Genomic DNA, 13,300 nt, shown 5'->3' with positions numbered 1-13,300 from the left:
TGTTTGTGACTCTATACTTATATAAAAGCACAATGCTTTACTACCTCCCCTTTGGAAAAAAAAATCTCTCTCAGGGTAAAGGAAGAAAACTAATTTGTCTTCATAATCCTATGGGCATGGCTTTCTATCTTAATTAAGGTATGGATTCAATAAACTACATGTTGTCCCTCTAATTTTGCTTTCTTGTTTGAGACAAGTTCATTGTTGTCAATTCCGGCCACTCAGCATGTGAATTTTCTTAAGACATTTTATGAATCATGACCCTAATCCAAATATTTGTTCATTGTTTTCCCAGAAGCAGCTACTTCCTTAGTAGTCTTTTGTACCTTTTGTATACCTTACTTTTATAAATGTTCTAAACTTGAGTCTTAGTTTCTTGCTGTTTCTTGATTCAATCTACATTTTTGGGGAAAAAGCTGACTCAAACAGCTATACCAGGAGCAGAGAATGTTTCAAATATTCAAATTCTGACAAATCTCTCACTCTTCCAAAGTCCTACTGCATGGGTTAAGTTTTTGACAACTTTGACTTTGAATTAAAGATAGACAGATCTTCCCAAAATTCAATTAACTGTTTTGGTTTTTTTTTTTTTAGACTGATAATACTTGGCTAAAATGAACGGAATATCTTTGAAAATAGAAACTGCAAATCAATAATTTATAGTAGTCTGAACTTGCACTACTATCTCACTATAAAGACTAATTTGTGTATTAATTGAATAATGGAGAAAAGTTATTGGAGTAAAGAGTCGATTGCAAAATGACCAAGTAAAATAATTTCAGAATATTACATTTTATAACACCAGATATCCTTCTATAAAAGCATGTCAGAGCTGAACAATTACTTTTATTTTTGTGACTCATGAATGATTCCTCTAACCAATTGAACTGGTGCAGGAACTAACCGGTGTCTTTCACCACCATAATGAATAGTAATTCAACAGATGTCAATGAGGCAACACTAGATTGAAAGGAGAATTAATCAAAATGAGAAGTTGCCTAGCTAAAAACTTCAACCTATTGTTTCCCAAGGCAAATTCTTCCCAAATATAGGTGTAACCTGTGAACACTGAAGACAGAATTCTACAGACTACAGGTACTTGTTTGATCCTTTCAATGCACCCCATAATGTCCTTTAAATTGTAGAGCTGCATATTACTGTGCTTTCTAGTTCTAATTCACTGCCTATTTTTTTTACTATTGTTTTGGCATTGTCTCATCAGCTTACTTTGCATCCACTAGGTTGCTGTACTCTCAATATAAACAGGAACTGTGTCCACTGAAGTGTGCATCTGTAGAAAAAAGGTATTTATCTTAAACATAATTAATCACCACTTAGAATGTCATAAGTCTTCTGTTCCTCCTTTGCCTTGTTTTGCTTTGAAAATCCACTTTTATGAGTTCAATACCATAACTGAAAACTGAGATTCTTTGAGATGTTTCTTCTCAAACGATTCTTTTACTATTCATAAAAATCTTCACAGAAAATCTTATAATAGAATGATATTGGGTTGGGGTTTATCAAAACTAGATAAAAATTTGATTTTGAATTAAAACCCCAAGGTTTGTGAAGACTGAAGCACCATTCAATTAAAGACTATTCCACTTGCCTTAGGGAAGGTCTGCTTGTATTAGTACAACAGTGTTGTCCTGTATCTTCAGTGAGCATTTCAGATGGCTGTTTAGATGAGACTTTTTCTCTAAAATAAGTTTGATAAGATATAAGTTCAGTTAGAGAAAAGCTGAATATAACCTGAAGAGTCACTCACCTTAAAATAAAGTATTTCACTAAGCAGGACTACAGCCCAGACAAGCCAAAACTGATCAGTAAATAGAACTCAGTGCTATATAAAGTTCTTTCCCAAAACACTTCTCATGAAATTGTTTATTTTGATTAGTCAGATAATTATAGTGTAGCTGCTGTATTATTACTATTGATCAAGAATTTTCAGTTAAGACCAAATAGTTCTAGTTGGAAAAATACTGATTTCTTGAAATAGGTTTTTACAGGAACATATCAGTTTCAATGTTGTTTTAATGAAAGGCTGGCAAGCTTGGGTGGAATATTGTCCAGTGTCCTTTCTGTTCCGTGAGCCACAATCAGTTTTCTAGTGTTGACGGGAACTGAAGGTGGGGTCTTGGGTTCTAATTTTAAAAAGTTCTCTGAACATCTCCCTCAGAGAATTGACAGAGATTTTTTCCTGCTTTCTGCAACCTGAAATGCCTTTTATGCATTTAAAAAGCAATAAAATCTTGTCAGAGCTTTGGAATTTTCTGTGAGACAGGAATGGTGATATTCAACCAGCTGTGTTAGTTTACAGGAGATAAATACGTTAAGTAATTTTTTCCTTTTTATTAATTCTACCTAGAATTAACACTATAATAATTCAATGTAAGACTTTCTTTAAGGAACAACAAGGCTGAGCTTCAGGGTGATGATGAGAGTGACAGGATTCATGCCATATAATGACAGAACCCAGTTTTCCTAATGCATGCGCTGAAGCATATTCCTTACTGAGTAAGTCGGAGAAAATAATGTGAAGGTTCAAAACCAGTGCTGCTAGCCTTTCATGTTTCCCCCCAAATTATCCTGGTCCACTACACATGCACACATTCTCTTTCACACAGAGAAAGTGGTGTTTAAACTTCCCCTCAGATACATGCTTTGTCTTTGCTATACTAGTCTTGTTTATGCACCCCTTTAATTACCATCTGGGTCTTCTAAGCTTCAACTGAACAAATGGAAATATGCTGGGTGAAGGAAAGACCATGACTGAATGCATTCTGGTCTTTATTATGTGCAAGACACTTCACCTCCTGAAGGAGTCATCACTGTTAAAAAGGAGGAAAAAGGCCATTCTGTTAACCAGTACTTAGAGAATCTGAAAAAGTGCATTTATGCTCGGATGTTGATTACAGATGAAAATTTGAGTACTCTTACATCCAAAGATCTGTGTACAAGCACAACAAAAATAGTTAAAGACAGATATGTTCTTAGAGTTCATTTGCACTGTTAGAATTTTGGGATAAGTTTTGGAAGTAAAATTTTAATGGATATATGGAGAAACTGGTTGCAAATAGCTCTTTTAATTCCAGTACTCTACTGTATTGTACTTTCTGTGATCACGTGTTACTGTCTCAAAAGGGTGCATTTCATATTCACTTCATGCAGTAAAAAATTGCAGTATCATGTTCAAAACAATTGATTATGCAATTTTCAGTGTGCAAGAACTGAAGGAAAACAGAAGATAGTTTATTTTACTTCAACTCTTGCAAATTAAGAGTTAAACTGATAAATCTTGCAAACTCTGATAAATCTGCTTCCTGTTTTTTTGGAAAAAAAAAAAAAGAAAGTTTGCATAAAGCATTCTTTCTGATAGGTAAAGCAATGAAAAAACCTGCTATGATTTCAAAAAAAAGTCTTTTACGGGATGTAGTCCAGATGTGATGCTGAAATCTGCCTACTTTGGTTTTAGTTCTAATACTACTGAGTCAGAGGTAATGGATCTGACCCAACAGCATCAGGGAAAATGCTCAGATGTGCATCACTTCGTGGAGTTGTTACATAGATGCTTAGGCACAGAATTAATATTTGCCTTAGAATACTGCATTTAGTCATAATTTAGCTGTGTGAAGTCAGTGCTTTAGTCATGATTGAGTTCAAAATTTTTATTTTTCCCTTAAAAAAATGAAAAGTTTTACCTTATTTTTGCCAGCAAGTTACTAGTTAGTGACATTTTATTTATCTAGTAGGGCACCCTTAGCCAGCAGATATGTTGCTCACAAAACTGGAATTTTAGTTGGTCCCTGCAGATGAATATGTCTAAGCCTACATATGCCCAGAGCATGGACGCTCCTGTGCATTACTGAATCTAACAGATGACAGGGCAGTTTTGAAAACTTCATGAAGTTAAAAGCTGTAGCAGGACAAAAACTCAGGATCTTTTTCATAATCAAGTGCCACTGTATCCCAGAATGTTATAAACCAACCTTTCACGAAAAATTCCCTTAGCTCTGCAGTCACTCATTAAGATGTAAAGTCATAATAATTTTTTAAAAACCCAACCTTCTGAAGAACCATGCTGGTATAACTGTATTTACTAGGCATTTCTGCTGAGAGGTTAGTTGTGAAATTAAAGTTAATCAAAGTTAATTGTTGGTAAAAGTTATACAAATTTGTAACCAACCAATTTTATAGGAAGTCGTCTTGGAAATGATATGTTCTGGTGCCTGTGGATCCTCAGAGATGCTATTTAGGATAACATTAGGCTCATATTTTAACTTTCAAAATTCTGAAAGGGAGAAAAATTCATTGTTTAAGAAACTGGAGATAAGTCCTAGACGTAGTGGAGTCTTATGCAAACTGTACATAGTATGTGAAGCCTTGGGCAAAGGTGAGATGGGTAGCATATTCCAGTATTTTTTTAAATTTTTATATGTATTTTCTATCAGAGATGGAATCCAACAAAAGACAAAGTCTTAAGACAATAGTTTATGCAGCTATAACTGCAGCCTGAATTTTAATCAGGAAGAGGAAAAAAAAATAGTTTGCTTTTGTAAATGTCATAGCTATACTGATTTTGCTTATGATACCCTTCCTAAATTAGTTTTAGCTGTAAGAATCACATACAGGTTAATAGCAATTAACTCAACCTCACAGTTTGAGATAATTTAGTACTCCTGTGTTTGCTTTCTACTCACTTTATTGTTTCACTGAAACAGTCTCAGGATAATCTGCTGGCTTGCTTTTTCCTATAGTCATTGATTTGTATTAGACAGAAGCCCCACTACTTGTGCAACTCCACTCTTTCAATAGCCCCATTGGTGACCACATGATTATCTCAGGCCAGAGTCTTCTTGAACTTTTCCACATTTTCTGTGGTCCCAAACTGTTTCCCTTGGAAACTGCATTTCTCTAATATTTCATGTCACCAAATAGAAACATCAGTAATAACAATACTGAAGAGGACTGATCTTCCTTAGCGAAGTTTCTACCTGGAAATAGCCCTGACTCTCTCCCCTGTCCCTGCTCATTTTGTACATCTGTGGTAGGGCTAGAGGAACAACAGTATCTTATGTAGTATAGGAAGTGTTCATTGTATAGAAAGTCCACTGCAATGTACACCAAGTACTATTACCCTGTTTGCGGTTGAATAATGTTGAGACAATTCATTAGACAGCTGACTGGAAGAGTAATAACAAAATGCATTCTTTTATAACCACATGCTGCCTATTTTTGTACTTTTTTCCTTCATTCTTTCTTTTTACTCACACTACTTAGCATTTATATTGACACAGCATCTAAAAGACACCAGTGAGGAAGGATCATATTGCTTCAGAAGCCATAAAAAATAATGGATTATAGTCTGTGCTAGGAAAAAGTACAGTCTCAAAGATTCTTGCCTTATCTCTTGGCTTTACTGTGCGGAATGTTCTGCTTCTTGATGCTCTTATTCTCCTGCTTTGGTTCTGCGTTCTTGTTACACATAGTTTCTAGCTGTGTCTTTTCTGCTCTCTGAGATGTTCCCTTTCTGCTGGTAGTTGATATTCATCCTCAAAATGGTGCCTTTTACTCGATCTGTTCATGATGTCTACATATCAGTGAAAGAAAAACTACTCCTTTTTAGTTCCTATCTCCATTTACCCATTCTTCCAATAAACATAATGAAGATCAGTCGTAAAAGCAATAAAAAGGAGAAGATGCAACACCACACAGAAGGGCTCTTCATTGTTCATTACTTGAGAAAAGCTGATTTGCGGGAATCATTCTCTATAGGTATTATTACATAATACTCAGTAAGGTCATTTGAAGCTTGTAGTCTAAATCTGTTAAAATAAGAAGCTCTAATCTTATAAAAATGTTCATTTTCTGTAATTGTCATGATTCCTAGGATATCTGGACAAGACTAATCTGATAGAAGAGCTATTACAGTTTTCGTCATACAGAAGCACAACACTTATCTCACAATATTACTTGCTTTCAGTTGTTGTTAGCATCAGTTGGCTAGGAATGAATTAGGAGAGGTTGAAAAGTAAGAAAATGTCACTACCACAGTAAGAACTGAAAGATTCATGTTTTTATTTGAAATTTTTTTGTTATTTAATTTTCTTACAGTTTATAACGTTACAAACTCAAAAATCTACACAATTCTTTCTCAAAATTATAAACATGGTAGTCAAAAATAATTGTTCTTTATAGAAATAAAGAATGGATAGTAAAAGTTCTTACCAAATTCATACTTGTGACAAAACTCATTTCGTTCAAAGGGATTTCAGTGTTTTCACTGATATAGTTGAAATATGAGAGCATTTGAATTACATATTCTTGGTCACAAAAAAACCCACTTCTTTTTTGTCTGAGTTTTGGAAGGTAAAATGCCTGCCTATGGGTATGTCCTGCAAGGGAATCTCGATGCTCTCCGGCTGACATTTTATAAGGACCCTGAGCGCATTTCCTTCATCCCAGGGGTTTGGCTACCCAGGCTCAGTGCCAGCTCTGATAATGCAGCAGCCTAGCTTTGAAGCAGAGCTGTTTGATAAAAAGCTGTAGAAGCCTCAGCAGGGGTTCACCACTCTTCTCTCAGGAGCTCTTTCTTTTTTTCTTCCCAACCCCCCCCCCCACCCCCCCCCCCTCCCCGAGTGCTGGGGAGATGCTCTTGGTCTCTGTGCGAGCTACTATGCAAGTACACCTTCATCCAGCCGTGTGCGTTCTTAATTCTGATCCTGAGCCTGATTTGCTGACCTGAATTTTTGGCTTGACCTTGGACCTGTCTCATCACTATCAACTTTGCCTGGCAATCTGAACTGTTGTTTGGACTGGATCTACTCTGCTCCTGCACAGCTTCTGCGGGACTGCAAACTTTGTTGGTAGGACCCTGCTCCTGCCTGCTTTGCTCTGAGTCTGAACTCCCAGCTTCCCTTCCCTTCCCTTGCTGCTCCCTGAGACATATCAAATCTTTTTCACTAGGACCTGGAGTCTGTTGACTGATTTATCCCACAGAAACTATCTTTTCACATTGAGTCTGGGCTGCCAAGGAAATGTACTGTGCCTCAGTGCCCTCATCTTGAATTATTACATTTTCTTCCACACACTATTTTATTCACATCCTGATTTTAGCAGACACTTTTATTTCTTGAATAGTATTGTAGGTATAATTCTTAACATATTAATAAGCTACTGAAGTCTCATCAGAACATCTGAAAATATTTACTTTCAAAGATGTTTGTGATGATATGTCAGGTTTAATATTTTTTAGCCATTGTTTTATTCTCTTTCATTATTTGGAGGAAGCAATGCTGGCTTAAAGGATATTGACTTCTGCTTCTTAAAGCTATTCATCTGAAATCAATTTACAATGCAAGAATAATTTCAAAATCAGTTAACTGTGAGCTCAGACATGCCCCAGAGTTAGGTTGCATGGAGGTTTTCTCCACAAGAATCTGCTCTCTAAGTGCAATTAGCTGTGTCTGTGATACTGTTTCCTTCAATACAAGGCCAATGGGGCCATGAATAGGACAAGGAAAGAGGCAATAACCTATTCATAGCATGATTCTTGGTCTATGCTAACATGGACACCTAAAGAAATATTAAATAGGGAAAATCTATTTTGAGTTTCCATGGTGCCACCTACCTTTTCATTCCGTGCTTTCCCCATACACAGGTCTGCATATAAAATACCTATATTATATTCTTTAAGGAGTAAGAAGAATCCCTGGCAAGTCCCTGACAGCGTAGTTCTAACAGAGCTGTGCTGGTGCCCTTGCAAGTTTGAAAGCTGTCACAAAACTCTTTGATTCACAAATATGATCTTGCTTTCAGTGTGACCTCTTGGAGTCCAGGCAAATCCAGAGGAATTTTTGTCAACACTATCACTTTAATGAAAACAGAGGAATACTGTAACCTTGTACTGAAAAAAATCCTTTTTGTTTTCATTTGACCTGTACAGAAAATAAAACTAAATGTATATCTTCACAGGCATATAATTTGAACAATCACTTTAAACAGCCTCAGGGCTGTTGGACCAGAGTTGAACGTTCTTCCTGTTAGATTCCTGCAGTCTTCTCACTCAGCCTTGAGTGCTTGTTAGTGAAGAGCAGAAAAGTTTTAATGTTGCATGTAAGAGAAGATACATTATTTTTTCTATAACGTTTGAGTAAGCAAAACACTTAAGGTTTGATTGTTCCTAGCAATTCATAGCACATCCCTCTTCTCACTGAGGGTGTTATACAGGTGCTAAGGCTGGAATCTGTGTGTCTTACAGAAAGTGGAAGCAGCGTCCTACTATTCCACGTTTCCTTGCTCTAATGTAAATCATTTCACAAGGCTTAAACTGGAAAAGAACTAGAATTAATGGCTCCTGGAAGCTTGGGAATTTTCCAGGTTTTAATATTTTAACCTTTCTTTTTTCTTTTTTTTTTTTTTTTTTTTTTTACACTTTTCCCATTTTAAAGCATGGAGAAGACTCCTGTGTGTCTAAATGAACTGATTCAGGATTCACAGGTATTATTGCTAGACCTAAAGTCACCGGCAGGCTCTATATTGAGATACATGTCAAAGATATACACAGATTCTGAGCAGCTTTCTGAAGTCTTTCTCAGACTATATAGACCTTGGGCACAGTAACCATGTCCATTGTGATAAAATGACAATTTAAGAGCAGTAGGCTATTGCAATACAACAGTCATTTGGACATTGAACAGAATAATTTGAATTTATGCAAAATAAGATGCCTGTATAAATTTTGAAACAAATGTTAGTCCAGAAATACATGATGCAAAATACCTGTATGCTTTCCAAAACATACTTTTTCATTTTTTTTCCCTTGGAATGTAATATGTGGTTTTATATCATTAAAATAAAGGATGAATCATTCAACAGTAGGATGGCATTCAAATATTATGCAGAGGAAAAATAAGTTCTATAAGTACATTGAAATAGAATAATAATAGCACAGTAGTGCTTGTATTGCCTACACTACACAGGGGCTTGGTCATCTACTCTGAACATCAAAATTTAAAGTGTAATATAGATGCATTTACTCTTTCCTCCCAGTGTCAATTAATCCTATACCATGTAACCCAGTCTCTTAAATTTCTTTCTTTTGGCACAATTACAATGAAAAATCACATTCTAAGCTATTTACACTAGGTATTTTGAAACAAAAGAGATCATTAACTAATTTCAAAAATTAAGGATTTACTATGAACCAGTGAGCACCTGTGAAGTGTGCCATCATTGTGGGGCACTACACACTACTGTTTTAACTTTGTGGTTTTAAGTCCCTTACATGTATAATCGCCAAACTCTCTCTGGAGAACCACTTTGCAAATTTAAGTTTCTTTTCTTATTTTTGTCAAGGAACAATGTGATTCTTAAAATAGCCTGGCATTGTCATGTTATATGCCGTAGTCTGTTTATTGTGATACAGAGCTGGAATGTTTGTTGATAACAAGCATGGCTAACTCTGCATCAGCAGTGAATACATGATGACATTGAAGTCTGCTTCTTTACACGTCTGATTTTTCTTTTAAAGTTTTCCCTTCACCTTGAAACAGAAGATTCAGGTTTATTTTATCCTGCCATCACCACACTTCCAGAGCTATGTATTAAAAGAATGCTTGCATTGATATCATAACATTACTTTATCTAGGAAAAGTGTGCTGGGCAGAAAGTAGAAAAAGCCATGTGAACCTCAGTCTTCTACTCAAGTCATAATTTATGGATATGTTGCTGAACATAATACATAATACAAATCCTAGACTACCGTCAGTACAGCAAACACTTTCCCTCTGGAGGGAAATTCTGTACACCATATCCTCTGTTCACTCAGCGATCAGAAGCATAGGACTTCTCTGACCTAACGCAATTCCTGATTTTCCTTTTACTGAAAAGAACAGCTAGTAATAAATAAGTCTGTATATTCCCAACTCAGATTATCTTCTGTAACTTTTACATATACATATAGACAGTTTGCAACTGAAGAATTTTCAAGATCATTAATGTTACATTTCCTGCTAAAAACAGTGATAAAATTCACAGATCAAATAGGAGAACCCTAACTGTGAACAGGTGAAGGAAATGCACAGCCTTCAGCTTGCAAAATCAAATTCGAGGCAATGCGATGTTACAAAGTCATTCGCGAAGCACGGACCCCACGCATTTAGTTTCCGTGCCCGCAGCTGGGCTGCCGAAGGTAGCCGGGCGTCAGTGGTGAGGAAAGGCAGTGACCGCGGCCGCCCTTTGCGCCAGCCCCAGGCATTTCAGCCGCCCGAGGAAACCGGCGGGGGGACCTTGGCTTCCCCAAAGAAAACAACTCACCTGAGCAGTACCGCGGCTTCCCACAGATAAAATCCCGAGACAGCGGCGCGGAGGTACCTAATCCGGGCCATGGTGCTCGGAGGCGCCGCGGAGCCCTGGAGCTGTCGTGTCCGAGGCATCGGCGGGGCTCCGCGGGCGGCTCGGGGCGGCGGCGCGGCTCCCCGGGGGCGAGCGGCGCCTCAGCACCCTGGAGAGCTCCAGCGGCTCCTCGCCCGCCGCCCGCCTAGTGCCCGGCGGCGCCCCGCGCCCTCCCGCTGGGCCCCGCCGCGCCGGCCCCGCCGCTCCGCATCGCCGCCGAGCGGGAGCCCAATCCCAGCCGCGGCGGCGGCGCCCAGCCGCGGCGGCGGCTGCGGGAGCCCACCTCCCCGCTCGCCTGCCCCCCGCTCCTGTCAGCAGCCGGCACCCCGCCGCCAGCTGCATCCCGGGAGCGGGGGGCGCCGCGGCCCCGGCGGCGGCGGGGCGGGCGGGGAGGAAGGGCGGGGGCCGTCCCTGGCCGCCCCCCCGGAGCGCGCTGCCGCCGCGGATGCCGGCGGGGCGGGACCGGGGACGGCGGCGGCGAGGGGGCGCCCTGGAGGGGCTGCCCCTGGAAGGGGAGATGGCCATGCCGGGGGCGCGGGGGAAGGCTTAGCGGGGGCCCCTGGTTGATGTTTGTGCTCAGAAGAGCCCCTACCAGAGTGCCTTCCCCCCGCGGGAAGAGGGGTGCTGGGGGTGCTGCCTGCACAGGACGGCTGTCGCTCAAGAGCTGGGGTACATTCACTGAACTTTGGGTCTCGGAAAGGATTGGGGGAAGAGGGGTGGGAGTTATTCTGCTTCACCTGTAAGGCTGGTGGCATGCTTTTTCTTAAGAAATGGGGGGGGGAGGGGGCGGAACCCCACCTCTGTATTTCAGCCTCTTTGAAAATACAGTGCTGGTGGACACAGGAAATATATATCCTGTTCTGCTCCACTTTTTAGAAAAGAGACATGATCTAGTGCCATAAGGCAGGCTAGTAGAAAAATCCAAAGAGTTTGAAAGTTTGGCTGGGGAGGAGAGTGGAAGGGATTACGGGAAGGAACAAGGGAAAGAACATTGTAAGAGCGAAACAGGAAAGTTGTTCACGAGAAGAGTGAGGAACAGAGAATGAGTTTACATGTATAGGTGACAGTAGGGAAGTCAGATGATTACAGTTATTGTTAGAGAAACTAAACATTTCATGCAAGTGAGGAGCTGCTTGCATTAGAAGATGGTAAGGATTTATGAGTTAACGTTGAGAAATATTGTTTGAGAAATTTTTGTGGGAATCTGTATGGTTTGTGCATGAATTAAAATGAAAGATATGCGAGGAAGGGCTATATCTGGAGAGGGACAGAAGAGGAAAACACGTCTGTGATTATAGAGTAGGGATACTCTCTGTAAGCCTAAAAGGCAATGGCCTTTGAACACCTACATCATGTCTGGGAGAGCCAATGGAAGGAGAAATCTGGGAGCAGTTCAGGGATAAATCTCTGCACATGTGAAATCTATCCGGGTGGGCATATCCCCCTCTCTGCGTTCGCCTCAGTATAATCTGCTGGCTTGGTTTTTGCTATAGCCACTTATTTGTGCTAGACAGCAGCTCCACTACTTGTGCAGCTCCACTAGTTGCACAGCCCACATGATTATCTTATGCCAGAGTCTTATTTAAACTATTAAAAAACTATAGAAAGCTCAAGTGCTGAAGAAGGAAGCAGACGTGGAAAAAGGCAAAGGTTCAGCAAGATTAGGCACAGGAAGCAGAGTAAAAGAAACTGAAATTTGAGGGAAGTGTATTATTACAGAAAAAGGAAGAAAGAAAGAGAATAAAATATAGGACAACTTTTTACACAGAATAGAAAAAATATTAAAAAATTGAGTAGAGGAGATGCAGGATTTTATTCATGTTAGAAATAGGGTATTTCATTAGAAATCTTGAGAGGCAATCACATGCTCCACCTCCAGGTATATTATCTCTTTTGTTTGAAAAATATCCCAAATGTAGCTTTCACCTCAGTTCTTAGCTTATGTTTTCCATTTTTGCCATATCCTTATTCTTTTTTTATCTCTTGTTCAAGGTTGTTCCAGCAGGTATCACTAAATAATAACGCCTACCACACATTTTAGATCCAGTTTGGATTTCTTTGTTGACACCTATGAAGTGTATGGGTGAAAAATGTACTAGAATATCACTAACTTATTTCCTCTGTTCCCTGAACTTTTTTTTTGTTAGTAGTGGTTGCATAAATTCAGGGACTCTTTGTATTCAGTAGTCTAAGTTTCTAGGTCCACTTTGCAAAAAGTTTATCCTTTTGTTCTTGTTCTCCCTGTTGCCCTGGGTGGCAACAATGATCATGAAAAGAGCCTGTTTAAACCCATAATTGAAAACATAATACCAAACAAACTAAAGAATCCCTCTATTTGCTCAAGGACAGTCTGTCAATGCAGGTGCTCTACAGAATCAGTGTAGAGTACTTCCTTTGTATATTCAGAAGAGTTGACTCTCATCTTTACCCTTAAAATAAGTAGCTAGTGAGGCTACTTCTCCAGAAGCTGTTAATATTTGTACGTTATGTACTTCAACAGTGAATTGGTCTAACATTTCATTTATTTGCACTGAGGCAAGTACCTTTTTCTTATGATGCTATTAAAAATACCAGCACGAACTCTCCAGTTCTCCAATAGGAACAGTTCTATTAATTATAAATATATGCTGCACTTTAGATATGCAGAGTTCAAACTTCTCAAAATCCCTGTGGGAAAAACATACACTTGCTTGTGCTTTAAGTAGCAGCTTTGCTGTTGCATCATTTTGTTCTGCTAAATACGAACGTTGTTTTCAAGCTTTTGAAAACTGAGTATTAAAATAGTAGTGCTGAATACCCTCTTCTGAGTAGATTCAAACCACTCGCCTTGATTTATGAAAAGTTCCAGTTCAACAAAGCACTCAAGCACACACTGTTGACTTCAATGAGATTAGAAACATAGAAG

General features: G+C 39.1%; 1 protein-coding gene across 1 annotated transcript in view; it reads right to left on the bottom strand.

Moving 5' to 3' along the window:
- The window catches only part of GLRA3 (glycine receptor alpha 3), a 103,191-nt gene extending 92,755 nt beyond the window's left edge, over nt 1–10,436 (bottom strand). The window contains exon 1 of the mRNA XM_068403639.1: nt 10,318–10,436. Coding sequence (XP_068259740.1) covers nt 10,318–10,436 — 119 coding nt within the window. The remainder of the gene's footprint in view (nt 1–10,317) is intronic.
- Nucleotides 10,437–13,300: the final 2,864 nt, after the last annotated feature.

Source organism: Nyctibius grandis, chromosome 6 (assembly GCF_013368605.1).
Source record: "Nyctibius grandis isolate bNycGra1 chromosome 6, bNycGra1.pri, whole genome shotgun sequence".
NCBI lineage: Eukaryota > Metazoa > Chordata > Aves > Nyctibiiformes > Nyctibiidae > Nyctibius > Nyctibius grandis.
The sequence above is the reverse complement of the archived record's forward strand: the minus strand, read 5'-3'. Positions and strand labels throughout refer to the sequence as shown.